The sequence below is a fragment of the Natrix helvetica genome, assembly GCF_964273705.1.
Source record: "Natrix helvetica genome assembly, chromosome: 3".
Classification (NCBI taxonomy): domain Eukaryota; kingdom Metazoa; phylum Chordata; class Lepidosauria; order Squamata; family Natricidae; genus Natrix; species Natrix helvetica.
Window position 1 is genome coordinate 178167521 of NC_138549.1, and position 27363 is coordinate 178194883.

Genomic DNA, 27363 nt, shown 5'->3' on the forward strand with positions numbered 1-27363 from the left:
TGATGTGGTGGCTGGAGAGGAGCGCAAGCCCCGTGTCCTTCAGGACATCTTTCCTGAAGGGTCTGAGCTTGGAGTGGCTGGTCAACAGTGGGAGGGATTCTCTCTCTCTCTCTCTTCCTTTTCATGAGGGGAAGGGGTGTTTCACCTTACTTGCTCTTCTCCAATCCTCTGGTCTCCTGAGGGAAGGCTGGGAGCTCCACAGCAATCCCACCAGTTCCCTCAGCATTCTAGGATATATAGGTAGTCCTCTACTTATGACCACAGTTGACCCCAACGTTTCTGTTGCTCAATGAGACCTTTGTTAAGTGAGTTTTACTACTTTCTTATCACAATGAAGTGAACCAATGGTCAAGCCTCTGAACTTGGGATCACATGGCCATGGGGAATGCTACAGCGGTCATAAGTGTGAAAAACATAAGTCATTTTTCCCAGTGCAGCTGTAACTTTGGATGGCCACTAAATGAAGCGGTGTAAATCAAGGACTCTCTGTATTTCATCAGAGCCAAAGGCTGGAAGGGTCCTTTTACTGCATCTTTGCCGACCGGGACCCTCCCCTGTTTTGTTGGTTCCCAGCCTATGCTACCCAGCCCTATTTCCCCCACTCCCCAATTTCCTCCGGATGTAACGATGGGGCGGAAGAAGAGTTGAGTCCCTCTGATTTCTCCGTTTGGGGTAAGCAGCAAGGGTACCCCTCCCCCCCTGCCTTCCTCTTGGCCTCCCTCTGCTTCCCCAGGCCATTAAGGGATTATTTTTAAACAATGCTTCACTTTTATTATAAGGTGTTATCGCTGTTAGCCTGAAGTGTTAAATTGTACTTTCCTCTGTTCTTACTGTATTTATGACATGTTATGGCCTCACGAGGGTTATGTTTCTTCTCCTGAAAGTTATGGACATTCATAAGGTTAGGAACTCTCCCGTTTTGATAGACTCTCACTTAATTGGGTGGGGGGAGAGCAATCACCGCTTTGTCTGGGGCCTCAGCCTCTCATTAATTGGATGACTATGTTTTAATCCTGGTTTATTTTGCAAAATTGTAGACAATTCCTTGGAAAAGTTTTGAAAATAGAGGAAAAATAGAAACACTTAGTGTTATGCCTAAAGTGGGAATGAAAATTTCAGACGTAACATAGAACATGAGCGCTGGAAGGGACCTTGGAGGTCTTCTAGTCCAACCCCCTGCACAAGCAGGAAGCCCTATACCATTTCAGACAAATGTCTGTCTGGTCTCGCCTTAAAAATCTTCCAATGATGGAGCAGCCACAGCATCTGGAGGTGAGCTGTTCAGAGTAACGTAAGGGACTTTGGAGGTCTTCTTCTAGCCCACCCCCCACTCAAACAGGAGACCCTATACCAGATGGCATTTAGTATTTATAGTCCCCGATAACCAGGTTAATTAGGGGGGGAAAAGACTTGTTTATATCTATTTGTGTAAAACTTTCATAAATAGCACCAGACCCAGTGGGGGAGCAGGTGTTGTCATCCAAATTGGAGACGTGACCCCAGGTAAATCGTGGGTCACCTGAAGTAAGCCAGTCATAGCCTCCGTGGAACTTGGCCTGTGGGTGTGGGTGTGGCTGTCAGAGCAAAGCTGGAGTCGTCTTCCTTCTCCCTGGAGCTCATGGGAAGGCATGAGAATTGAGGGAGGGCCAGTCTGGCATGACGGAGGGGCTGAGCTCCCCCCACCAGCCCTACGGCAGTTCCACCCTTCCTCTTTGCCAAGACATCAGACAGGCTGAGCCGAACTCATCTGGAGAGGGGCACAGCGGCCACGGCCTTGCCACAGGGCAGGGAGGAGGTGGGCCGGCAGTAAAGCTGCCAGGGCCCAGGAGGAAGCCAGCACTTAATTACAGCCCTCCGGGAGTAATAAGGGTTTGCCATGATTGGCACTGGGATGCCAGGGCAGAGCCGAGGCTTCTTCCCTTCCCCTCTTGGCCAGTTTTGCTCAAATAGGGCCAAGGCTGACTGGCTCCCAGGCTCAGTCCAGACATCCCCGTGACACCCGCCCACCCCCCGTGGGCCAGGGCAGGAGGGTGGTCAAGCTGGAGGCCAGGGCAGGAGGGTGGTCAAGCTGGAGGCCAGGCTCAGCCATTCTCTGCACCAGCATGGAGCTCCTGGGCAGCCGGCGAAGGCAAGTGACTCCATGTGGGGCTGTGGTTGGCTGGTAGGCAGCTCCTTCAGGCAGCCGTTTCCAGCATTGTAGGTGTGCGAGTGTGTGCACAGACACAGGGTTCCAGCTTGTCACAGAAGAGGGGCCGGGCCAAGGATGGGAGCTGCATTACCTCCTCAGCCCCCGCCTTCCTGGTCCTGTGCCTCAGTCTTGGCATTGGAAGCAGGGGACTCTGAATTGGTTCCAGAGGGGACTCTGCCTGTGTCCCCGGGGCCTCTGCTTCCTTTGGCCAAGGGTGCCCAAGGAGAGCCCAGCCCCTCCAGAGATGGCTTTGGGGCCTCCTCCAGGCCCCCCTCCAGAATCAATTCAGTAGGAGCAGGTGGGGAACACGGTTGGCCTCCTGGTAGCTTCCTTGTAGCCACCGTTGCCCGGAGAGAAGCTCGAGCCCTCTTCTCGCTCAAAGTTTGGCTTGGGCCAGGAGGGGGAGCAAAACGGCCAGGCAGGCAGCTCCATCCACTGCCAAAGCTCTCCCCTGCTAGGCAAGGGCCTAGTGGTCACTTGCTCTGCATGCTACAAGAATAGCGTTCTTGGAGGTCCTGGAGAGGTGCCTCCTCCAACAAACCGGTGTGTAGTTTGCAAGTGGGGGAGGGGGCTTACCTGCCACGTCCTGCCTTGCACCATTCCTGCCTGCTGGGGTGGCTGGACCCAGAGATGGCAAGGAGTGTCTGAATGCCCAGAGGGGCGAAGGGGTAGAATTGGTCCCCAGCTCTCTTCCCCCAAATTCCACTCCACTGTCTGGGGGCGGGGGGGGGGGTGAAGGAGGGGAGGGGAGGAGCAGGCAGCCCCAGACGAGACTGCATCAGCGCAGGCGGATTGCGGGGGAGAGCCGCAGTGCCAGCCCCCAGATGCCCTAATTCTTCTGCTCAGAGCTGCGCTGCCCTCGGAGGTGGCGCGTGGCTTCGTGGACGCTCCTCGCCCCTCCTCGGCCAGCTCGCTTGCACTGCTGCGCCCCCGATCTGCGCCCCCTCCCCAACCCACGGAGAGATGTCTCCTGAATGCGCGATGAAGTGAAGGGGGCTGAGCGGCGGCGGTGACAGCAGCGGCGGCGGCGGGGACGGCTCTGCTCTGCACTGCAGCGGAGCACGCGGAGAAGCCTCCGGACCGGCAGCCGGGGCGAGCCGAGCTGCGCCATGCTCAACAACCTGACGGACTGCGAGGACGGCGAGGGGGCTGCGAGCCAAGGTAAGAGCGCGCGGGCAGCCCGGCTCTGCGCCCCGCTTGCCTCGTCCGCGCGGGCCATGTGCGGCGGCGGCGGCTGGAGCGGAGCCGGAGGGCGCCGCGGCTATTTTTATCGGCGGAGCGCTGGCGGCGGCGCGGCCTCTGCCGCTGTCCAGGGTGCTGGAATGCGGCCGCCGTCCAGGCTGGCATCTTCCGAGCTCGTCCCGCCCGCCGGGAAATGGTGGCAACTGGCGAGGGAGACATTTTGGCGAGGAAGCGGCGGGGACCCCCATCTGGGCTGTCCCTGAGCCCCCTTGCCCCTGCCAGGGCGGCTGGGCAGGCGCGAAGCCCCCGTGGCCCTCTGGAAGGCGGCACCGCCGCTGCGGGCGCTATTCGCTCCCTGGCGCTCAACTTCCGCGCTGGGCGAGCTGCTGGGGGTCGCTTCTGCGCCACGGAGGGACCCCCCCATCTCTCCGGCCCAGAATGCGGCGCTCCTTCTCCCGCGGCCTTTGAGTCTGCGCTGCCGGGCATTGGCGGGTGGGCTGCCTTCTCCCTGCCTTCAGGGACGGATCCTTTGCTGCAGACCCAGCGCAGCGCCAATTGAGCTGCGCTGTCCAGAAGCAAAACATTTGAACCCGGCCCCCTGCTGCAGCCCCCACCTCCTCCCCGCTGCCCTGGCAATGGCATCCATGGGAGAAGGGCAGCCAATTGTGCAGCTGCCCTCTGGATGGCTGGAATTTGGCCGACTGCCCCCTGCCCTGTGCCAGCCCAGATGAGCAGAGAAAAAGGCCAGGGCCCTGGGGATCCTGGGCCCTGCGTGTGGGATGGCATGAGCCAAGGCAGATGCCATCTCCAATTCCCCCTTTCCCCTTGCAGTCGGGAAGAGGGCGGGTGGGGCTGTTCTGTCCTCCCTCGTGCAGCCTCCCCCCTTGCAGAGGGGAAGGGGCTGCTGGCCATGGACCTGGGGAGGAAGCGCTGCAGGAGCCTTGTCGGGGGGGGGGGGGAAGCGTTGCGCAGAACCGTCTCCTTGCCTTGCTCCCTCCCATCTCTTCTTCAGACTCAACCAGCTCCCCAGGTGCTGCTGAGATGGGGCTGGTCTGCCCAGCTGGGGTCTTGCTGCCCCCTGGCTCCTGCTGAGTGGCTTTGCCTGGCTAGACGTGGTGAAAGAGTATTTGGGCAGCCCTGGTGAAAGGGCTCCGCAGCCGAGGTTCAGCTCTCCTCGGTGGCATTTGGCAAGGGACGTCCTGGAACTGGCAGATTCTCTGAGCAAAGGGTGGGGGTGCATTTCTCCAGATCCCACAGCCACTAGGCTGGCCATGAGGGCCAGGAGAGGGAAGTCCAAGGGCAGATGCATTGGGCATGGGTCACAGCCCCTCCCCCCTTGGGAGGAGCATATTCTGGGGAACCGAGGTGCGGGGGTTTCTTCTGCAGAAGCCTTTACCATCCCAAAAGTGTGCCCAGCATCTTTTGCCAGGAGGGCCCTGGGGTGTTTGGTCCAACTAAGCAGCAGGACTGACTGGGTCCCCATACAGGATCCGCCCTACCCAAAGCTCCTCAGAGCATCCCTGAGGGCCACCTGTGGGAACCCACGTTCCCACTCTGGGGTGGCAATGCCATGAAGCAGAGAAAGGGAATAAAGCAGTTTAGAGTACTATAATCAGGTTTATTTTAAGACGTATTTAATTGATCTAAAATATGGGATACAATTACCGGAGAACCGTGTCGAGCTGTGGGGGAAATCTCTGGCTGAATGTAGGTCAAGTGCCTCCAAGATGGAGACCAGGTGATTGAGGGGGGGGGGGTGGATTCCTTGGTTCCTCGGACAGGGGGTCCCAAAAGGAAGCGGAGGCCTCTGTGCCGGTGGTCTCACCTTCAACAAAGCTGGAAGCGGAGGGAGCCGCAGGTGTGTTGGAGACCAAACTGGCCCCTTGGCATGGTGGCCCCTGGCAAGACAAGGCCGCTTTGGGGGCAAGAGCTTCCACTGCCGTTTCCGTGTCTTTCCATCTTGGCACAGTTGCTACGTTAGAAAAGCAGGGGGTCTGGGGGAGATGGGTCCATGGACCAGGTGGGTGAAGGCTGGGAGAGCAGTTGTGGGCTTGGGGATTTCTGAGCTGTTAGCACTGCAAGGCTTTAATGGTGGGGGGGGGAGCTGCAGTTCCACCCATGACGCTGAAGTTTCTGTGACACCCAGGCTGGTGAGTTTCATTGCTTGTCTTTTTTTTTAATCAAAAGCAATGAACATATAAATTATGACAGATTTGATTGGGAAATGAAGTGATGACTAAAGAGCCGCTAGGAAATATAATTCACCCACCCACAAAGCCTGCTGCTCCTCAGAGTGGGGGTCTTTGCAGACCCTGCTCTGCTTGGCAGGCCGTGCAGGGCAAGTCCTGAAGGGGCTTGACAGGCCAGCTGTCTCCTACCAGTGCCAGGCAGGTGCCTACCAGTGGCGGGACAGCAGCCTGGCATGGAAGGAGCAGCAGCAGCTTCGCTCTGCAGTGCTGGCTCCCTTCGGCTGCCCCGAGTCTCCCTGCTCTGCAGGACCCACACAAGAGCCCCAAGCAGGAGCCCTCAGCCACCTTCCCCACGGCTGCTGCCTGCAGGCCTCTGCTGGGCCCTCCCCCACCCTTCCAAGACCAGGGAGCCTTTCTTTCCGGCAGGGGGTGGCTGCATAGAGACAGCCGGGTTCTGGGCCCGACTCCCTCCAGGGGCCACCTGTGATTGTCATCCACAGTCAAAGGAGTCCTTCCCTTTTGCTTTCCCTGACTTCCCCGTGCCTGCTTCCCTCCCTCCGAGGCACCTGCTCCAGGATGCGATGGGGGAGCCATCTCAGACCAAGCAGGGAGCCTGCTCCGTCCTGGGATCTGGGGGTGGGGGAGAGATCCCTTGCTCCTCTGCTGACACTGCAGGTGCCTGAGCAGGAGGTCGACGGAAGGAGGGATGTTTGTGGCCCTCCAGTCCAATCCCCCACCCAAGCAGGAGACCCTTTTCTTTGAAGAGTAGTGCTCAGGGAGCAGGCAAGAGCCGGGGGGCCTGGCACTTAGAGGGCGTGAAGCTGGACAGGGAGAGTGGACAGAGCACTCCGGGGACTCTTACAGCCGATTCCTGGCTGGGCCTCGTGCCTGGGTCAAACGCTGGTCACCTCAGCTGGCCCTGCAGGAGGCTGGGCTATGGAGGAGGGGAAACCCCCCATCCTGGCCTGTATGCGCTCTGAGCAGGAAGACCTGGATCCTTCTGGCTGCCAAGAGCGGCAAGGGAGGGGAGGTTCTCTGGTTGGGGGGGGGGCTCTGAGAGGGAGGGCCAGCTGAGCAGCAGGTGTGTTTTGGGCAGGGCAGTGTGGGTCAGACCTCCTGTGGAGCCAGGGATCTGGCTGGCGGCTGCTCCAGCTATTGACTCTGCCCTCCCCCTCCCTCCTTCCCTCCTGATGTGGGGATGATTGTATCTTCTTCGCGCTGGGGCCGCTCTTTCCTGCCAGCAGTCCATGGGCAGCCTTGCCAGCCACCACAGAAAATTAAAAGGCCGGTTTTTGTTGAGTGATCCCTGGGGAGGGAGGGAGGGAGGGAGGGGGGGAACCTGGAATGAAGACTCGCTCAAGGCTGCAGCTGAGAGATGCCTGGCCTGCTGGCTCGGTGCCCCCCCTCCACCCTGCCTCAGTCTGCTGGACACCGCCTGCCCATCCCCCTCGCCCCTCACAATGGCCCCCAAGGGCCCCATCCATTCCTAGCATGCCAGACCCCTGCCGCTCCCCTGGGCCCCTCTGGCTCCTGGGCATCTGTCCTGGGCATCCTCCGCCCTGGGCATCCGGCCCAAGGATCTGATGGGAATCGGGGGGGGGGGAGGCTCTGGGGAGGAGGGCCAGAGGGAGAAGTCTGCTCAAGGGAGCCCTGATAGACACGGTGTGGGGAAGGAGTCTCCTGCTTCCACATTGCTGGGCCAGCCTGGTGGTGGTGGGGGAGGCTTTCTCATGCTCAGCCCTTACAGGACTGTGACCCCCCCCTCGCCCAACTGCAATAAGAGGCCTGAATGTTGTGGGGGGGGGGGGAGGCTGCTGCCAGAGCAGAGCCAGCCCTGGGATCTGCCTTCCTCCGGTCCAGGCGAAGGGGGCTGAGCCCGGAGCGTTGTGGAGAGGGGTGGGGAGCCACAAGAGCAGCCCTGCTGGAGGGAGTGGAAGGGATGACTCAAAGGGGGGGGGGTGCATTCAAAGAGATGCAAAAAGATCTTGACAGGTTTTAGCAGTGGGGGAGGGGAAAGGAGGGAGGACTGGCAGGTTCTGCATGGGGGGCGGAGGGGGGCTTGGGAAAGGAAAGTGCAAGGGGAAGACTGGCTTGGGGGGGAGGTGTCCAAAGGCCTGCCCCACCAGGAGGAGGAGCAGGACTGGCCTCTCTTATTCCAGGAGGCAGGGTCAGAGTTTCTGGCACGTCAGCCCTTCGAGGTAGGCCAGGCTACACCAGGCAAGCGGCTCTGCTCTCTAGACTCCGTGGGCTGCAGCAGCCAACTCCTGCAGGTGGGTTGGGCCCTCCCCTCCCCTCCCCTCCCCCAGGGTGCCACCAGAGCCGCTTCTGCCGGGAATGAAGGGGGACTGAGGGCCCTTTGGCTCCATTTGCCCTTCTACAGCAGCCGCTTCCTCTGCCTGTGGGAGCGGAAGACCCTGGGGGAGGGGGCTTTTCCCTCCAGGACCCCCGGGAGATTCTGGGAATTGGCGCAGCTGGAGAACCCTTCCCCAAAGCTCCAGGTGCCCATGGAGTGCCAGTTCACTCCACCTGCTGGGGGCACAAAGGGCATCTTGTTCTTGCACAACTGCCTCCCTCCAGGGGGGAACGGGCGGTCCACTTCCCCTGGGGCTACCTGGGCAGAGCAGCTGCAGGCTGAGGGTGACCAGAAGCAGATCCACTCTGCTGGGGCCCTGGCACCCAGAGGCTGTCCGCTGTCCGTCCCTTTAAGGCTGTGCCAGTGGCTGTCTTGGTGACAGACGATGAGGCAAGGGGGCAGCGCCGAGGCCTCCGTGGCAGCCCACCCAGGGCTAATTTGCCAACTCCTGCAGTGGCAGGGAGAGCCCTCCTTTGGGGTCTGCTCACAGCAGGGAAGGCGAGGGGCATCTTGTCTTGCTTGGCTAAGAAAGCTTTGCTGTCCGTCCGTCCCCAATTGCTACCCAGGAGAGGAAGGCAGCAGAGAGGAATTTGAGCTGCATGGAGCTGCCCCCAAGACTCCTGCTGGGCTCAGGTAAAGGCTCCTGAAGGGGGGCTTGAACCCAGGAGGTCCCTTGAGAGACCCTTGCAGCCCCCTCTCACCCCATCACAGGTGCCTCTTCTGTCTTTTGGAGCCAACCCTTGGCCCCTCTCCCTGGCTGGGCCTGATGGGGCTTTGATTGGCTTCAGAGGTGGGGGGGGATGGCAGTAGCTGGGCCTGGGGGAACACAGGAGAGACGCTGATCTCTTTGCTTGGAGAAGGGACCCCTGGACCTTGGCTTGGCACGGGAGTCTTGCTAGGGGACACTCACACATACAGTAATGCAATAGCAGAGTCGGAAGGGACCTTGGAGGTCTTCTAGTCCAACCCCTGCCTAAGCAGGAAACCCTATACCGTTCCAGACAAATGGCTATCCAGCATCTTCTTAAAGACTTCTAGTGTTGGGGCATTTACAACTTCTGGAGGCAACTTCTGTTCCACTGATCAATTGTTCTGACTGTCAGGAAGTTTCTCCTTACAATATTAGAGGATAAACTATAAATTATAATAAGCCACGTGCAATACTATCAAGCAGGCTGCGCCAAAATGCTCCCTACCTAAACAGGGGCAGCCAGGCAGTGAAGCAGATTTGGACCAGTCCCTCGATCCCTGCTGGACTGGGGGTCAGGACCCCTCCTTTGCTCCCCATCAGGGCCCTGCTCTTTTAAAGCCATGGAGCATGAAATATTCAGGAGAGAGGAAGAGAGCCAGAGAATTAGGAGAGAGAGAGAAAAAGAATGAGAAAGAGGGGGAATTGGGACAGAAAGAGAAAGAGAGGAAGAGAATTAGGAGAGAGAGATAGGAGAGAAAGAGAGAGAGAGAGAAAGAGAATGAGAATTAGGAGAGAAAGAGGAAGAGAGAGAATTAGGAGAGAAAAAGAATGAGAGAGAGAATTAGGAGAGAAAGAGGAAGAGAAAAAGAAAGAGAGAATTAGGAGAGGAAGAGAGAGAGAGAACGAGCACACAGAGAGCCCTTGATTTACAAACACGATTGTTTTGCAGTTGTTAAGCAAATCACATGGTCATTAAGAGAATCTGGCTTCCCCCATTAATTTTGCTGACTGGGAAGCCAACTGGACACGGAAGCTGTCACCAACCCAGGCTGATCGCCAAGCGTGAGGACCGGACTTCGCTCAGGGCCGTTGCCACTGCGAATGGTCACTCAAGGAGGGGGCTAAGTTGAGGCCTCCCTGCGCTCTCTGCCTTCCCTGCCCCCCTCCCCATCTCTTGTAAGTAAGGGGCTCCCACTTCTGCAATCCAGCTGGCAGGGCGGGGCTTCCTGGGGGCTGCTCTTTGGGGGCGTCCCGTACTGCGGGGTCTCTGGGGGGCGGGAACTGTCCAGCGGGGACTGCCCCCAGCCAACCTGCTTCTCCAGCGGGGGGGGGAGGCCGACGAAGGAAGGAGTCGAAGCAACCGGGGAAAGAAGAGGCAGCAAGGCGGGTGGGGGGGTAGCTTTGCTCTGGCCGCCGCCGCGGCTCCCAGCGGAGGGAGCTGGGCCGTCGCTCAAGCCCAGCCTGCCGCTCCAAGCCCGCCACTCCCGCCCGGCCCGGGCGCTGCAGCGGCGGAGGGGCTTTCGGGGAGGGGAGGGGGAGGCGGCAGCTGGCGGCTTACATAAGCCTTGCTGGGCCCGGGCTGGGTTGCCAAGGAAACCGACCAGGGCCGTGGGGAGCGCGGCCTGTCGGGTTCCGCGCCCCCCGCCCGCCTAGCTGCCTCCCGGCGGGTCCTGCCAGGACGACGGCCGAGGTGAGGCTTCTTCGTCCGGCGCGTGTTCGGGGCAGCACGGGGAGGGCGCCCGGTCGGGTGGCGCTCTCTTCGCGGGAGACGCCCGGTCCGTGGGCTCCTCCGCGGCTGCCGGAGCGGCGCGCCGACCGAAGTGGGGTTGGTGGGCAATCGGGTCTCGCTCTTAGCCGCTGTCCGCCGCGGGCTCGTCTGCCGCTTCTGGCCTGGGGAAAACGGGGGAAGCTCTGGGGAGCCCTGGAAGGCCGAGGGGGGATGCAGAGGGGAGGCTGCCTCTGGTGGTTGCTGGCAAGACACGTGTCAAAGGCGGGGGCGCTGTACTGAGGCTGGGGTGGTGCATCTTGGGCAGAGGGTGTGTGTGCGTACAGTACAGGTGCATTTTCTGGGGGGTCTCCTTTTCTTCTCTGCAGGGCTGGTCAGGGGTCCCGGCTCCCCAGTCCGCCTCCTGGCAGCTTTCTGAGCCCCTCCGTTGACCTGGGAGGCCAGTTTGATTCCCAGAAGGCAATGCTGCCTTTTCCAGCCGGCTGGAAGGACCAACCGGACAGCAAGGATGGGCAGCTGATTGGGGGCCCTGCCCGCCTTGCTCCTCAGCTGCTTGGGCAGCGGTGGAAAGACTCTGGCATGGGGTGCGCCAGGCTGGGGATGAGCTCCTGCGCCTGGCCATCCATGACCCTCAAAGGGAGGCGTCCTTCCTGCCTGGGCCTGTGGACGGGCGAGTTCTCCTGCTGGGGCCATTTTGTGAGCAGACCCACAACCTTCAAAAAGTGCCACACGAGCCGCTCCAAACAGAGGTGTCTTAGGCAGACCTGCTGATGGTAGCTGCTCGTGCCAGCCGCTTCACCCAGAGCCAATGGCGCCCACCCAGCGGACTTCCTCCCCTTCAGGGCAAACCGTTTTTGAGGCTGCTGGTGGAGGTGCCCTTGATCCATGTGGAGGTCTTGCCCTGCCCATTTCCTCCTCCTGGGCGTTACTGATGCCAAGCCAGCTGTTCAGGCTGAAGGCGTTGCTCTGGGGTCCCTCTGTGACTTTGGGGGTCACAGGCTCCCGTGGGTGGGCAGAGGGGAGCCCCTCAGGCGGCCATTCCCTGGAGAGGGGCCCTTCTCAGTCTGATGTGCTTGGGGCGCTTTCTCCACGGGGGGTGGGGGATACCGTAGGATGGCTGCTGGGGTCTCCCGCATCCCAGATGCAGAGAGTTGGCCAGGCACTCTTTGCCCTCCACAAGGCCCAGGTGCTTCCCCGGCTTGGGCCTCTGTGTGTGAACGCACCTCCCTCCCTTCCTGGGTCTCCTGTGTGGCTGTCTATAGAGGGCAGGTTCAGGACTCTGTGCTGAGCGGAAGCCGAGCCCAGGCACATGGGTGACGTGATCCGAGTGTTTGTGGCACAATTGCACCTTTCCTGGAAGCCTTAAAATTGCATTGCTTTAAGTGGCCAGAAATATTGATCTCAAAACGGAGCCCATTCTGGGAAGGAAGTAAAACTCTTCCTTCAGGCCAGGTGAAGGCTGGGGTTTCCTTGTCTGGTTGTTTCTGGCTCTGGGGGTGTTGCTCATCTCCATTTCTTGGCCAAGGAAGCCAGCGTGATTTGAAGGCATTTTCCCTGGTCATGTGGCCAGCATGGAACACTGTTACCTTCCTTCCAAAGGGGTACCTATTTATCTATTCGCATTTGTGTGTTTTCAAACTGCTAGCTGTGGCACGTAACGGGCATTCACCCGTTCATCCTGTGGCGCTTGGGTCTTGAAACCCATCTGTCCAGCTGACCAGCCCGACGTCTTTAATGCCTGGGGTATCATGCCCCCCTCGACAGACTGTTGCGGGCCATATGAAGGGGACAGTCAATTAATTGATTAATTGATTGGTATTTGAATGGTTGAATTTTGACTCCTAGCAAGCAGAAAGATTGACGTTTTCCCTGATGGTCTCTCCCAACCTGCTCCTTCTGCTCCCCCCAGGGTTCCCCCATCGCCTGTAACTGACCCCCCTTCCCCCTCCACTGCTGGTCACCCTCTTCTTCCCTTCCACCTTTCCAGCCTTCAGGCCTCGTCTTCACTTCATGTGTTTGAAGTAGGATTATTGCAGCTTTTATACCTCGAGTGAGAACTGCGTGTTGGTTTATTCAGCGATCCACTTGTTCGTTTTCTTGGCTGCCTGTGACGTAAATGCTTACCTTCAACCTGACTAAAATAAGACACATTTTAAAATCAAATGCATGCATCTGCATCCAGCATGTGCATATTTCTCCTTTGGGGTAAACAAGTTTACGCAGCAAAGCCCCAAAATTAAAGGCCCGAGATAATGGAAAAGAAATCAGCTAAAACAAATACCCCCGTACCTTTTTCTGTGTTTAAACCCGCCTTGTCTCCCTGCATTGAGATGCAGGTCAACTTTTATTCTGTCCAAAGCGCCTCAGTCTCTTTGGCAAGATCCTTGGCAACGGTGTTTTTTCTTCTGTCCATATTATGCAATCGCTTTCTCACATCCTCGTTTCTGCAGCAATCCTTGCCTGACCTGCTTGCTCTGTCAGTGGCTGTTTGGCTCCTCTCTGCCCCCACCCCTCCCCGGTTATCCTAACTGCATAACGTCGCTGTGAGTCTGGTAGCTTTTCCCCAGGCAGCGCTACATCCTCTTATGTCCCCTTCATTTCCTGGGAGGATTCATCCCTCCATTCCCTACAGTCCTTCTGCATTCCCTCTTTCCTGGTCTTCCGTGTTCCTTTTCTCCCAAGTGACAATCCTGATATTAATGCCAAGGAAGGTCCCTGATCCCGCTTCCCTCCGCCACTCACCCCCTCGGCCATTCATCTGGAACAGTCAGATGAATCATCAGGCTTTCAGATTGACAGCCCTTCCGATGCCATGCGCAGGCAGGAATCGCCCGTTGAATGGGAAACCGGCCTTTTTCCTCAGAGATGCCCATCATCCACAGCCTTCTCGTGCATTCCTGGGTCTCGGAAGGGCTCAGTTGCTTTTTCGGCCTTCTCTCCCCTCCTTCCCACCCAGCCGCTCAGGCCCTGCGCCAGAAGAGAGCCCCTCCCCGAATCTCCTTCCTTCAGAACATTTCAGAGCTTCCCCCAGACTCTCCTTTCTGGCTCTCCCGTTGTCACCGCTCAGTTGTGGGTAACCTGCAACCAACAACCACAACAACAGGATTCCTTCCGACTTCGACACGCACCCATAGCAACCCCCCAGTTCCCTCCTTCTGACGTACGTTTTGGTCCTTTTATTCAAACCTCCCCCTTCGCCTCCCAAATCCGCTTGCCAATTCCGCTCCCTGAGAGCAGGCCGACTCCGTTCGGATCGATTGTCTCTTTTGTCACAGGCAGTTTATTGACAGGCATCCGGGCTGCTTCAAGTGGGATCCTAATTAAATGAAGGCCCACAGAGATCGAGAGTTAGAACTCAGCAAAGTGATATCATTAACTGGAACAGCGGTACAACATGAAGTCTGTTTAGCCAACTTAAAATCTTTCCCTATTTTTATCCCATCTTGCAGTTTTGACTATTCTGAGTAGTGCTCAGTTGCTCTGGAGCGTACAGGACAACCTTCTCCTTTTAATAGCAGGCTTTACCTGGTGAACTTCCCGGGTGCTGCGCAGCCTTTCAACCGGCGCCAGCTTCCTCAAGGAAGGAGTCCAGCTGCGAAGGAACCTGCCCCCATCCTGGCCTTATGCCTGTGATTTACAGGCCAGGAGGCCCATTAGGCAGCACACTCCCCAGGCAGCCCCCCCCCCCCCCCGCCCCAGCCGTGCAGGTTTACAGAGCTGGAAGAGGGACATTCATCACCAGCCCCGGTTCAGGCTTCAGTGGGCCTGGCTCCTTCTTGGCGGCACTCCTGGGGTCCGGACACGGAGGACGGAGAAGGGCGCTGGGCAAGTCCGGCATGGAGGTGGCTTAATCCTGGGTTGGGCAAACGAGGAAGCCTTTGTGCATGGCAACCGTGCGGACTTTGGCAGCCATAAATCCGATTGAGACAAAATCCTCCGAGTTCATTCGAAGCCTCTGGAGAAATAGGTCACGCTTTCTGGAGACCGGCTGATTTCATAAATAGATGCTGCCATAAAGCAAAGCAGAGCGTAGTTCCTGCTTTGCTCAGCCTAAGGAGCCTTTGGCCATTGGCAGCCATCCTATCCAACCCGACGGCTTCAAAAATACTTCAGGATCAGTTAGCATCCAGGATCGCAGGTGCTTTTCTCCTGAACCTTGTTTCCTTTGCAAACAACAACTCAGTCCAGGCGTTACCCACCTGAGAGCACTAGGAAGTGCGCTGTATAAAACCATTTTCATGTTTGTTGGTTTTTAATGACATCCATCCTGGAATGATAGGCCAATGAGATTATTGTCCGGGTAAATTTAGAAATTTTATTCAGTGCCTGGGCGTATCTAATGCCTATTTTTCCCCATAATGGGGAGGTTGAGGAGGCTGAGCTCAGAGAAAAGAGAGGGGCCACCTGGGAATCGTCCAGGCGTGGCCATGGCTGTGGGCGGCCATGTCCTCAGCTCCCGTTGGTTGGTGTGTTGCTGGCCTAATGTCACCCAGGAGCTTCTGAGGCTGAGAGGGGCCACCAACCCCGGGCCATTTACTCCTGAAAGCCCCATGCCTTAGCCAAGAGCAGCAGTGACAGTGGCCAAGCCAGCCTCTTCCTCACCTGGCCGAAGGAGAGGGGGATGCCTTCGGTTAGGGTAGACCCTGCGCCACGGGCCATAGTTTGTGAAGACCACTGACAACCACGGGTGGAGTCTGATGCGAACTTTAGAAAGGACCTAAGGCAGTGCTTCTCAACCTGTGGTCCACAGACCCCTGGGAGGCGCATGATGTTATCACAGGGAGTCCATGAAGGCTTGAAGAAATGTCCTGATTTAAATTTTGAGTCACATTTTGGGGATCCGTGACCATGGTCTGTGGCCTCAAAAGGTACTTAAAGGAGGTCTGTGGTGGAGAAAAGGCTGAGAACCACCAATTTAAGGAAATGCCCCTCCCACCAAGGGCCCAGAGCGGGAGTGGCCCTCATGGGAAGCAGGAAATGGTAGCTTAATGAAGGGCTCAGGAGCCTCGGTGACGCTGACCGTCCCGGGAGAATCATTCTGGCCAGTGAGAGAGTCCATCGCAGGGGGTCTGTGTGGGCAGGAGGGGAGCTGACCCACTAAGGAGAGAACCGACTCGATGGCAGGTGCAGATGCCAAGAAAAGGGGGGGGGGCATGGCTGAGCCCTTGCAGAGCGGGAGGCCAGTTGCAGAGAACTCCGGTGGGGAGACCTTCCCCTGATCCTCAGAGGAGGAGAAAGGAGGTTTTCCACCAGAAGATCTGGGAGGGAAGCAACGGCCAGCCCCCGGCACCGGGAATCTGGTCCCTGGAGGTGTCAGCATCCAAGCGGGAGTTCCCTACAATTCTCTTGGGGTACAGAAGGGGAGAGGTGTGAATCAAGGAGAACTAGGGAGGAAGCGGCTGTTCCCAGAATTGATGGTCTGGAATGGGCCACTTAATTCATGGGCTGACCATATGGGAAAGGTCATGGCTAAATATTGCTCCGCCATAATCCAGGAAATGATTGGGCCGACTTTAATGGCCTCCATCTCTTAAAGGGGCCGCAGAGTGTGCTGGGGGTGCAAACAGCTCTTTCTTATAACAGGCTGTGGCTTTTCCTGAAGCTGCTTTAAGGAGTGGCCGACAGATGTGCCTCAGGGCAGAACACTTCAGATCAGAAAGGCTGCATGGCCCCAACATCTGCCGGTATTAGTGGATATCTTTGGTATCGCCTGACTTATTAGCCTTCATTGCACCCGTGTCTCTTGCCACATTCTTGCCAACAATGGCCCGACCGGTCAGTTTGCATGCATTTTGGCCACTGCGTCCCAAGTGCCATCCAAAGCCCTAACCCCCCTCACCTGATTTTGTTCAAGCCGGGATCGCCTCCAAAGATCCAGGTTGCAGGTCAGCGCACTGTCGCCTGCCTTCCTCAGGTGACACACGATCCAGATGGATGTGAGAAAGAAAACGCAGCATCCACCGATGGGGCCAGAGGAAGCCTGGGACAAAACGAAGGAGCTTGAATTATGGGATGGGTTTGGCAATAATACGGCATCGAAGGCTGCTTGCTGGCCGTGGCCGATGCGGCGCATGATGGCAGCAAAGCTTCAGCATAATTGAATGCTTAGCAAACGGCCCAACCGCAGGCGGGGAGAGAGATTGGACGTGTGAAATCCCCTCGGTACTTTCAGCTATTTATGGGCAAAGGTATCAGGAACATTTGTGGTGAGGGACACAAAGGTGGGTCTTCACCTGTCCCACCTGCCCCCGCCTGGGCTCCTCCGAAAGAAAGACCCTCGACCCCATTTGTGCAAAAGGTCGGCTTATCCTAAAAGCCAAGTGGGTTTTATACAGATAATGCCGGGTTGTTGACTGAGACTGTGAAAGTTGTGCAGCTAAGGACAGAATGTAGGATGCAACAAAGAATAGGGATTTGGAAATTAACATATCAAAGACTCAGGTACTTCCTGCTTGATGAGGAAAATTGGGCAAACGGTTGCAAGTTATGTGTAGATATGGCATCACCAGAACAAGCAGAGACAGACGGTGGTATTGGGGTTCCAGCTCTGGGCCAGAAATTGGGGGATGCTGGGTTCTAGTCCTTAGGTGCAAGGACAGCTGGGGGCCAGCCACTTTCTCTCAGCCCTAGGAAGGAGGCAGTGGTAAACCACTTCCGAAAAACCTTGCCAAAATAACTGCAGGGAAGTATTCAAGCAGCCACCAAGAATTGAGACTGTCGGGAAGGCCATTTTTTTTAAAAAAGAAAGAATGTCTATTCTAAATATGAGAAATTGGTTGAAGAATTTTGCAGAGAGAGAGAGAGAAGGTAGAGGATCCGTAGGTCGTATGTGGCCTGTTGCAAGTAAGAGGCCAAAAGCCTGCAGAACTCGGCTCTTTTCTCCTCTGGGAGAGAGATGGAAGGGGTTGTGGGGCTGCCCCCTCATCCCACCCCTGAGTCACCATTTTGGCAGCCGCTATGGACACCGAGGAGCAGCTGATCCCCGAGATGCCTTCTGCTACTGACCCTTAAATCAAGCAGAAGTTGATAGGAAAGTTCAGGATTTAGCCTCTCCCCATAGTCCGCCATTGAAGCTGGACTTTGCAGGGCAAGTTAATTCCCAGGCAATGACCGAATCGAAGGGAATTAGATTTCAGGCCTATTATTTCTAAGCATCACACACACACACACACCGTGTTTTGCATAAGACTCCCCCCCAAAAAAACCAACCCCAGCCTGGCTTGGGGGAAGGAGAGTTGCGTATGTATCCGTCGAATAACAATATGACACAATTGTCCATCCTTCCTTCAACGCATTGGCGGTGAGCAGCCGAAGGGCGCAGGAATATCCAGGGGCTGCTGGGACGTAAAGGCTGGTGAAGGTTTGCCTGATGAAGCTGAACGCAGAGGGAGGCTTGGAGGGGAGAAATGCGGGAGGACGGTTTTATTCAGAGCAACACAAAGGACCCCCAAACTGTGCGCCCCACTTCCCTGCACACACAGCCAGGGGCACACGGGCTGCAGGAGAGGGAAGCGAGGGGGGAGGAAGGCAGCCTTGTCAGCCAGGCGAAGGGAGCTCTGGCGGGTTTGATTGGGTTTGCACAGCCTCGCATCCCGATCCATGACTCCGGACGGCTCACGGTTCAAAACATACACAACATAAGAATAAAAACATTTGAAAACAATAAAAAACATCCAAAATAAATGTCCCAAAGGTGCTTTTCCAGGAGTTCTTGTTTTGTTTTCTTTGAAGACATTTCGCTTCTCATCCAAGAAGCTTCTTCAGCTCTGACTGGATGGTGGGGAATGGAAGGATGTATATTGCTTGCAGACTGTTGGTAATTTGCATCCTTTTCGAGGGTTATTTAACCTAGAAAAAAGGAGAAATGTTCTGACAGCAATCAACCAATGGAACAGACATTGCCCTGAGACATTGTGGGAGCTTCATCACTGGAGACTTTCAACACGAAACTGGACTGCCATCACTCAGAAATGGTTTAGGGTCTCCTGCTTGGATGTGGGGTTGGACTAGATGACCTACTAGGTCCCTTCCAACTCTGTTAATCTGTTAAACCTCTAAGGCCAGCTGGAGGTTTATCTGTGTCCCCAGGGTTACCCGAGTGGTGCCAAGGTTTCTGTAGTCTGCAAATTTTCTGGAAACCTGTTTCTGCTCCCACAACGTTCCAGGGGTCTTCATCCCAAATTGTATAGCTAAACGCCTGTGGAGATTCTCAGCCATCCAGGCCATGGTGGTCCCAAAGGGGCTTTTTCAGGAGGCAACGGGACTTCCTGGTTTCTTTCAAAAAAGCCCCCTTGGGACAACCATGGCCTGGGCGGCTGAGAATCTCCACAGACGTCCAAAATAAACACCCAGAGCAGCCAAGATACTTGGTCACTTAACAACGGAGCCAGAGAAGGGGGAAGGGGTGGGGACTCAGCCCTTCAGTGCCTCAGGCTCAGGAACGCGGCCGGACTGTGGACGAGGCCACCAACGGTTAGCGCAGGTTATCTTGAATCCTGGCAAGATTTGACCCAGAGGCCCTGCTGGGTACTCGGCTCCTGAGGGGAAAGCTGGGAGCCCTTCTCTGAGCCTACGTGGCCGGTGTGTTGTCCCTTCCCCAATGCCCACGGTGGGGCCAACATTTCCATTCCCAATTTTATTACCTTTTCTTGTTAGGAAAATCATTGCAGTTGTTAAAGTGAATCACGGTCATTAAGTGAATCCACGTTCCCCCATTGGCTTCACTTGTCGGATGCCGGCAGGAAAGGTCACAAATGGCAATCAGATAACGAGGAGGTGCTGCTGTAACTCTGAACGGTCGTTAAGTGAATGGAAGATAGAGTAGTAGGGCTGGAGGGCACCTTGGAGGTCTTCCAGTCCAGCCCCCTAGCAAAGCAGGAGGCCCTGGACCATCCTGGACAAATGGCTGCCCAGAGGTGAGCCATTCCGCTGGCCTCTGTGGGGGCTTCGTCCCTGGAGGTTCTCAAGAAGGGACTCGTAGGTTTTCCCACAGAGCCCCCCGGTCTCCCAGCGGCTGTTTTTGGAGGCAGCCCCCCCGATTCTGGCCACCTTAAGCCAGTTTCTTGGGCTGGGCTGGCTGAGTCTCGTCCTTGCTGCTGGGGGACCCCAACCATGCCTCCCCTCGACTCTTGGGGCCCCTGGATGCCAGGAAGCCCCCAACCCCACAAGCCTGATATTCTAATCTGGCAGGATGGTGCGAGGGGTGGTCCTTCCTGCTTTTGCCCACATAGCAGCTTGAGGGGGGGGGATGTTACTTTCCCCATCCAGAGTCGTGGAGAACAGGAACCCCATAGAAATGCCTGGATAGTTGGGAGGGTCCCTGTGGGGTTTAACTTCAGAGGAGAGAAATCGTTCTTTACAAATTTGGAAGATTCCTTGCTGCCTCTGCAGAGCAAAAATCAAGATTGTATCCCACCCCTGGAAAGCTGCTTAGATGCCCACAGCTGAAGCACTGGAGAAGGCTTCCCTGGGATGGGGGACGGGGGGACGGGGGGTCCTTGCCAGGCAGGCCGGGGGGGGGGGGGAGAAATCTCAGAGTCTAATTATCTCTGCCAAGACTCCATGGCTGATCCCCGCCCTCCCCTCCCCTGGTGGGTGACACTCGGGGGGGCCCTGTGGGAATTGTGGCCTGGAGGCAGGATGGGGCAGTCATCATTAAAGGACTTCATGGCCTCAAACAGAGCCCAGGAGCACTCGATGCAGCAGTCTCAGGCTGGGGGGGTCTTCATACCAATAGTTCTGGTCCAGCTGGAGCTTCTACCTTCACGGGCATTGCAGAGGTATGGGTGATGATGGGGGCCTGGGATGTTCCCTGGTGTGGGCACGGAGGTACCATCCCTGGCTGGGTGAAGGCTGTGGTGCCCGAGCTTCCCCGCACCTCCTCTTCCACCAAGGGGCCCCCCAGGCAAGCCCCCTCCCATCCGGAGCAGCTGCTGAGCAAGGAGGGGCAGTTCCGTCTTGGCAGAATGAAAGGCGGTTTCTTCCCATCCGGTCCGTGGCTTCTAGGTTCCAGTTCAGGATTTCCAGGCACCCCCACTCTGGCTCAGGATGGCAGTGTATCATTGGGTGGCATCGGCCTGTTGAGGGCCCCCACTGCAAAGCAGCAGGTGGCATTACCCTGCTATTCCCAGGGGGGAAACTGAGCCTGGACTCCTTCAGAGTGAGACGGTCAAGGGTTTAATGACATAACTGCCCCCACCCTCGGCTACCGACTGGAGACAAGGAGGAGCCAAACCATCCAGGGGCCTCTGTCCAGAAGGCTCCTGCCCAAGAAGGAAAGCTGGAGTCATCTACAACAGGGACCCCCCCCCCCCCACCTTGGCAACTTTAAGACTACAACTCCCAGAATTCCTCCGTCAGCATGGGAGATGAAGTCCGCAAGGCTTAAAGTGGCCACGGTTGGGGGACCCCTTAGCGTACAGCAGCACCCAGTGTAAAGACTACGACCGCCACTGGATAGAGGCAGAAAGTAGCAGAGAATATCTATAAACACTGACCAGAAGTGGGAAGGCACGATGGACCCTCCTTAATCCCACCAGATGCATATGGACAGCCTCAGCCACATTATCACCCAGGGGGGAAAGCAGCCTAGACCAAACCAAATTCAAAAGTGCCAGGGAATTCCTGGAAACTTGGCATTTAGACAAATCAGTCATCAATAGATAACATAGAGATAAACCAGATTTATACATCAGAGACAATAGAAAACCTAAGAAAGAAAGAAAGAAAGAAAGAAAGAAAGAAAGAAAGAAAGAAAGAAAGAAAGAAAGAAAGAAAGAAAGAAAAAGAAAGAAGAAAGAAAGCCAGAACACGGGCTTTGTGGCAGCCAGCAACCCACAAGCAAGGATTAACACCAGACAAACAAGCTGAAAACAGTAATCAAGGAATCACCCAGGAGAAAGCTACATCCCCGCCAACACTGGCAGGGCGAGCTACTGTATATAAACTGGGAGAGAACCCCATACTCACTCATACTGATGGTAGTACTACTTTGGGTGATGAAACGTCTGGAAGCAAACTACTAGGCCCAGAGAGTACCAAAGACTCCTCCATTCAGCCCTGAGTGACAGAAGCTGTCTTCTATAAGAAATAGGTTTGAAAAAGTGGTCATTCAGCACCAAATCTAATCACCAAAATGGGAAGGGGGTGCTTGTCCCTCAAACAGTGAGGGGTGGGAGAGTTCAATGTCTTTATGACCACAGAGCTATTGTTTCACAGAGTGGCTTATAAGCAAAGCTGATTTGCCCAGAACATGGTTGGCTGCTCTGGATCTGGTGGCAGAGTGGAAACTTGCTGAGCTGGTGCCGGGCATCCCCGCCAACTGTGCCATTTGTCACTGGAGGCCAGTGAAGCAGAGCCTCTGAGAGGAGGAGGATGCTGGAGCTGATTAGTGGCAGCCCAGGGAGCGTCTCTGTGGCAGCCTAAGAGGGCGGCTTCAGCAAAGAGGTGCCAGGGAAGCTGCTGGGCTGTGCCAGGGCCCTGTGGCAGGTCAGCATATCCAGCAGGAAGCCTCTCTAGGTATTGAGGGAGGGGTGGATTGGCCTTGATGGGTTTGGATTTGCCTAGATCTTTGCTTATTTTCCTGTAAGCTGCCTTGAGTCGCCATGTGGGAATAAGTAGCAATATAAATTTCCTGAAATAAATAAATAAAATAAATATATGAAGCCATTGGAAGGTGACATCCAGCAGTTTGGGGTGCAATTCCATCCATATGTTGATGAAACCAACTGTAAATCATCAGTGTACGGATGGTTTAGTTGAGATTCTATTCTGTATTAGGAGTGGTGGGTACTCCATCACCGGAAGATTTTAGGAGGAGGCTGGACAGCCAATTATACCTGGACTGGTCCAGGGTCTCCTGCTTGAGCAGGGGGGGGTGGACTAAGAGACCTCCAAGGTCCCTTCCACCTCTGTTACATTCTGTGCATTCCTACCCCAGGCCCAGCTGAAGATGCTGCCAAAGTCTCCCCCGAGGGCCTGGAAGCTGTTGGGATCTTGAAGGATTCAGTAACATGGGTGCACATGACGGATGATGTGATGAACGAATGTTATGAATGGCTCCTGACCCTCCAGACATCTAGTGTTGACAGGCAGATCTGGGCAGGGGGAGAAGTCAGGCAGGGCCTCTTGTGGGCATCCAGACGAGGTCATTGGGGGGGGGGAGAAGCAAGGCCTGCGAGGCACAACAGGAGGAGATGGGCGGGACATTCTCCTGCTGTCTGCACGGAGGGGCCAGGATTGCACCCGTTGCCCTCGGGAGAAGGAATAGAACCTGCAGTGAAGCAGAGAGATCTCAGGATGAAGGAAGGGGAATCTACTACGTGTCCCAGGATGATCTTGCAGGATCTGATTTGGGTCGCTCACCAGGACCAGGGGTTTTGTCTTCCGAGCCTTCGGACCCATGCTGGAGCCCATCCTCCTGGGGGAACTTCTCTCTGGAAGAGTGCCCAGAACAGCACAGACTCTGCCGGAGAGACGGGCTCCAGCACGAGTCCGAAAGCTGGGAAGACAAAACCTCCGATCCTGGTGACCAACCCAGATCGGATCCTGCAAATCTCAGAATATTCTCTCTCGGGATGACTGGCACCCAGGAGCCCCTCCCCCTTTTCCGGAAGTGGCAGAATCCCAGAAGATGAGGGTGGGGAGGGCGCTGGAGGCACCTAGTCTTGCCCCTTTCCCAATGCAAGGGCCCCCCTACAATGGTGCCCCCAACCAACGGCCTTTGTTGCCTGAAGGATGAACCACAACCTCTGAGACAGACTCTTAAACGCTTAGCAAATGTTTCCTGGTCTGCAGCAAGCTCATCTTCCTTCTCATTTCAACCCAGGGTTTCCTATGTTCCTTTTGGGCACCATTCTGAACCATTCTGCCCTGATTCCTCCACGGCAGGCCTCCGGACCCCCCCCCCCCGGACAGCAATCCTGGCTTCCCGGATCCCTTCTTTTCTCCCAGCCAGAGCTGCCCAACTCCTGCCACAGTCCACAAGTTCTGTCTTCCTTCCTGGTCATCCCCATTGCTCTCCTCTGGACAGGCCTCAGCATAGGGGCCCTTCCTAAAATTCAATGCCCAGAATGGGAGGCTGCATTCTAGCTGAGGCTTGGCCAGGATGGAGGATGGAGAGGAATGGAGGCTTCTTTTGATCTATACATTGTGCAGCCCCTGGAACTGCCTTCCTTGCAGTGGCTGATGGACCACGCTGTGATCAGCAAGGCTTCCATCCGTCTTTCTGCCTAGAGCCGTCCCTCCCTTTCCATAATCGGCCCTTTGAGCCTTCTTTTACACATGTAAGACTTCGACTTTTCTGAAATTCACTCTACTGGCTTCTGCCCATTGTTCTCCCTGGTCAAGAGCCCCCGGCCGCTCGCCACTAAGTGTGGATCTCCCCAATGTTCATGTCATCTCTGAGTGTAATAGCTGTCTTGGGGGGGGGGCTTGGTGCTCTCTGAGCTTATTGGTTTTCTGGGCAGGTGTTTCATTACCTATCATCGGCACTGATGATATTCCCTAGTTGGGTCACGAAACGTCTGCAGGAAAACAACCCATGTCAGAGAGCACCAAGGGCCCCACAGTTCAACTCCGAGCTAGGAAGATTCCCTTCTACCACTTGTATTTTTTAATCCCTCTTGCTAGAAAGGATGGTCATCCAGGGGCCAATCGGAGCCCAGGATGTCCTGATTGCAGCCTGATTTCTGTCCAGCAGGTACCCTGTTGTCCAGCCCACACTTGGTCTCCTTTTATAAAAATTAGAACCTCATGAAGATTATGTCTTCACTAAAGTCTAGATATTGAGCTCCTTTGCATTCCCCGCGTCAACTGAAATGGCCACTCTAACAAAAAATAAGCCCAGGTTTGTTTGCCCTGATTTGTTCTCGATCCACCCAGATTAAAGGATTTTCTGAATGCTCACAAATCAACTCACCCAACCGTTTCTCTGGTATTTGTTGATGTCCAGCTGACAGGTCTGGATCCTCTTCTTTTGAGGACAGGAAAACGTCTGTCCTTCTGAGGTCCTCTGGCACCGCTCCTGTCCTCCGTGATTCTCCAAAGGTCGCAGCCAGGAGCCCAGCGGGTGAGGCTGGCCACCCTCTTCTGGGGATATTTTACAGAAGCCGGACACCCCTCGGTCAGGACACGGGGGCTGCAGATCCTGCATTGCAGGCCTTCCCAAGGACCTGGGATCCTCCCAGAACCTTCCGACGTGGCTTATCAGCCTGTCTAGCCGATTTCTCTGGGTGTCCTGGATGGAGGCAGGATTGAGCCAGGCTGCTGGCATGTTGAGTTACCCAACTGGAGCTCAAATGTTTGCCACAGCAGAGCTCGACTTTGGTCTGGGGCTTCTTTTTGGGGGGGGGGTTGGCACCTCCCATGATGAAGCCTTGCAGAGATTGAAGCAGGGAGTCGGTGTCTCCGCATCCGTTTCCTGGCCAGGGAGGCCACAGGCTGTTTGGGGCAGAGGGTGGAAGCCGAGGGCAGTCAGAGGGCAGCTGCTTTGGACTCAGAAGGGCAGAAGGTTGCCTCAGTTGGCCTCTCCCCGGGAGCCGAGCAAGAAAGTCCCGGGAAAAGAGACATTTGTTTTGCTTGTCAACTGGTTAGGACAAGGGGGGAATCTGTCGCTTTGGTTGATGAAACCTTGGTTTTGCTCAATGTGGGAAGCCGCCTTCCCTGACCACCCGCAGGCCGCTGTTCTCCAGGGCTCTCTGGAGCATCCCTGGCCCTCGGCGGTTCAGGGGGTCTGCCGTGAGTCACCGGCTGCTGCAGAATCCTTCCTCCAGAGGCAAGACCGTCCCTGCCTCTGCTGCTCTGGGCTTCTTCCTCTCGTTGGCACTTCTGCTTCCTAACACTGGATCCCAGCAGCGTCCGTGGAGGCGGCCGGGTGGGGCTCGGAGGGGCAGGCTGCCTTTCTTGGCATGGAGGTTTCAGGCAGTCAGAATTCTTTAGCCACGGACTGAACTGCGTCCAGCTGACTTGCCTGGGATGGCCACGAACCTGGCCTGGGGGCCTCGTGACCAGGAGTGGCCTCTGCTGCATCACCCGTGAAGCTGGGGGGGGGTGTCTGGGGGAGTCCCAGGGTTCTCTGGCTGTCAAGACCATCCCTCCTGGGCACTGCTGTGTGTGTGAGGAGCAGTGTTGAAGGTTCTTGAGAGAGGCATCCTTCCCTTTGAGTGACCCAAAGAGACCTCAGGCCGATCTTGGTCCCCCATGGACCCAAAGCAGCATGGATGCCCCTCTGTCCAGAGTCTGCCAGCAGCAGAAAGGCACCTGCCGGGGCACTGGGAAACTTTTATACACCTGAAGCTGGTTCTAAAAAGTCAGTCATGAGCCATCACAAATCACCCTGGAACCCTCTCTTCTCTCTTAATCAATCAATCAATCAATCAGCTAGATAGAGCTGGAAGGAACCTTGGAGGTCTTCTAGTCCAGCCCCCTGCTCAAGCAGGAGACCCTAGACCATTTCAGACAAGTGGCTGAAATGTCCAGTCCAGTCCCTTCTTAAAAAACTCCAGTGTTGGAGCACCCACAACTTCTTGTGGCAAGGTGTTCCACTGGTTTATTGTCCTCAGTGTCAGGAAGTTTCTCCTTAATCCAGGTTGCTTCTCTCCTTGATGAGTTTCCACCCATTGTTTCTTGTCTGGCCTTCTGGTGCTTTGGAGAATAAGTTGACCCCGTCTTCTGCATCCAGTTTTGGTCACCACAATATACAAAAAAGATGTGGAGACTCTAGAAAGAGTGCAGAGAAGAGCAACCTGGAAACAAGGAGGAACTTTCTAACAGTGAGAACAATAAACCAGGGGAAAAGGAGTTGCCTCCAGAAGTTGTGGGAGCTTCATCACTGGAGGCTTTCAAGAAGAGACTGGACTGTCATCTGTCAGAAAGGGTGTAGGGTCTCCTGCTTGGGTGGAGGGTTGTATTAGATGACCGACAAGGTCCCTTCCAACTTTGTCAATTTGTTAATCTTTGTGGCAGGTCCCTCAAATACCGGAAGACTGTACCATGTCTCCCCTAGTCCTTCTTTTCTCCAGACTGGCCGAGCTTTCTATGTTTTTGTCTCAGGGCCTTTGACCCTCTTAGTTGTTTTTCTGTTTCCAAAGTCTCAGCATCTTTTTTGTAATGTGGTGACCCAAACTGGGTGGCTCACACCAGAGCAGCCAAGCCCTGCCACCATTCACATGTGACACAGATTTCTAGCACCTTCCTGCCCACCTGGCAGCTCCCAGGGGGTCCCCCACCCTGGAGTCAGCAGAGAGGCTCCCCAAGAAATCCCTCCTGGGTCTCCTGGCCTTTTCGTGCAAGAAAAACGAGCAAGGAGGCCCTAAGCGGCAACTTGCTCTGTAAATTGTATTATTATTTTTTTATTATTAAAAGAGTTTTGTACAAACAAATTTTCCCCCTTTTCACCCCCCCCTCCACACAATATAAATCTCATACAAATGCTATACCCCCCCAACCCCCCCGCAAAAAATCACATTCAGATATTATACCAAACACTTTACCCCCTCCTCTCCCCCCATCTTAAAATAGATTACTCATAACCCCTCTCCTCCCAACAAAAACTATATAAATTACTCTTAAATTAATAATAACACATTGATCATTTTCTAAGCTAATTTAACATCTATAACTCTTAATATAAATTTCTCCTAGCCTAACAATGTTTCATTAGTCCCATCTTCTAATTTATTCATACATATATATTGCCCCACCCTCCACCCTAACCCTCCCCCACCTCCCACACAAACCCACCCCCCTGACTTCCGCTGTATACCACTCTAACAATTCCAAACATCCCATATACTATTTACTCAGATCATCTATCGGTCTAAACATTCTTACCTAAAGGCTAGATAATAACTCCTAGTCTGGTATTTATTCTGTAAATTGTATTATTGATGAAGGTGGGAGTAACAGACCTCTGAGCACCACTAAAGATCTCAGCCTGTCTTCTTGAGGGGGGGGAGCATTTCAGCGTTCCTCCCTTGGGTAAGAGACAGGCACTCATCCTCTGACCAGCCTCTCCCCATTCAAGCCACCCACCCC

At 55.5% G+C, this 27363-nt stretch overlaps 1 protein-coding gene across 3 annotated transcripts in view; it reads left to right on the top strand.

The window, feature by feature from the left end:
* SLC12A5 (solute carrier family 12 member 5) overlaps window positions 1-27363 on the top strand; it is a 66254-nt gene that overhangs the window by 17218 nt on the left and 21673 nt on the right. The window contains exons 1-2 of one of the 3 annotated variants that reach the window (XM_081946725.1): window positions 3055-3349; window positions 9553-9779. The exons of 1 other annotated variant lie outside the window; for it this stretch is intronic. Coding sequence is in view for 1 of the 2 variants with exons in the window: in XM_081946724.1 (XP_081802850.1) it covers window positions 3298-3349 (52 nt within the window). In the remaining variant the exon portion in view is untranslated. Of the gene's footprint in view, window positions 1-3054; window positions 3350-9552; window positions 9780-27363 lie in introns of those variants that run through there. One more of the 3 variants, XM_081946724.1, reaches the window with a different exon arrangement.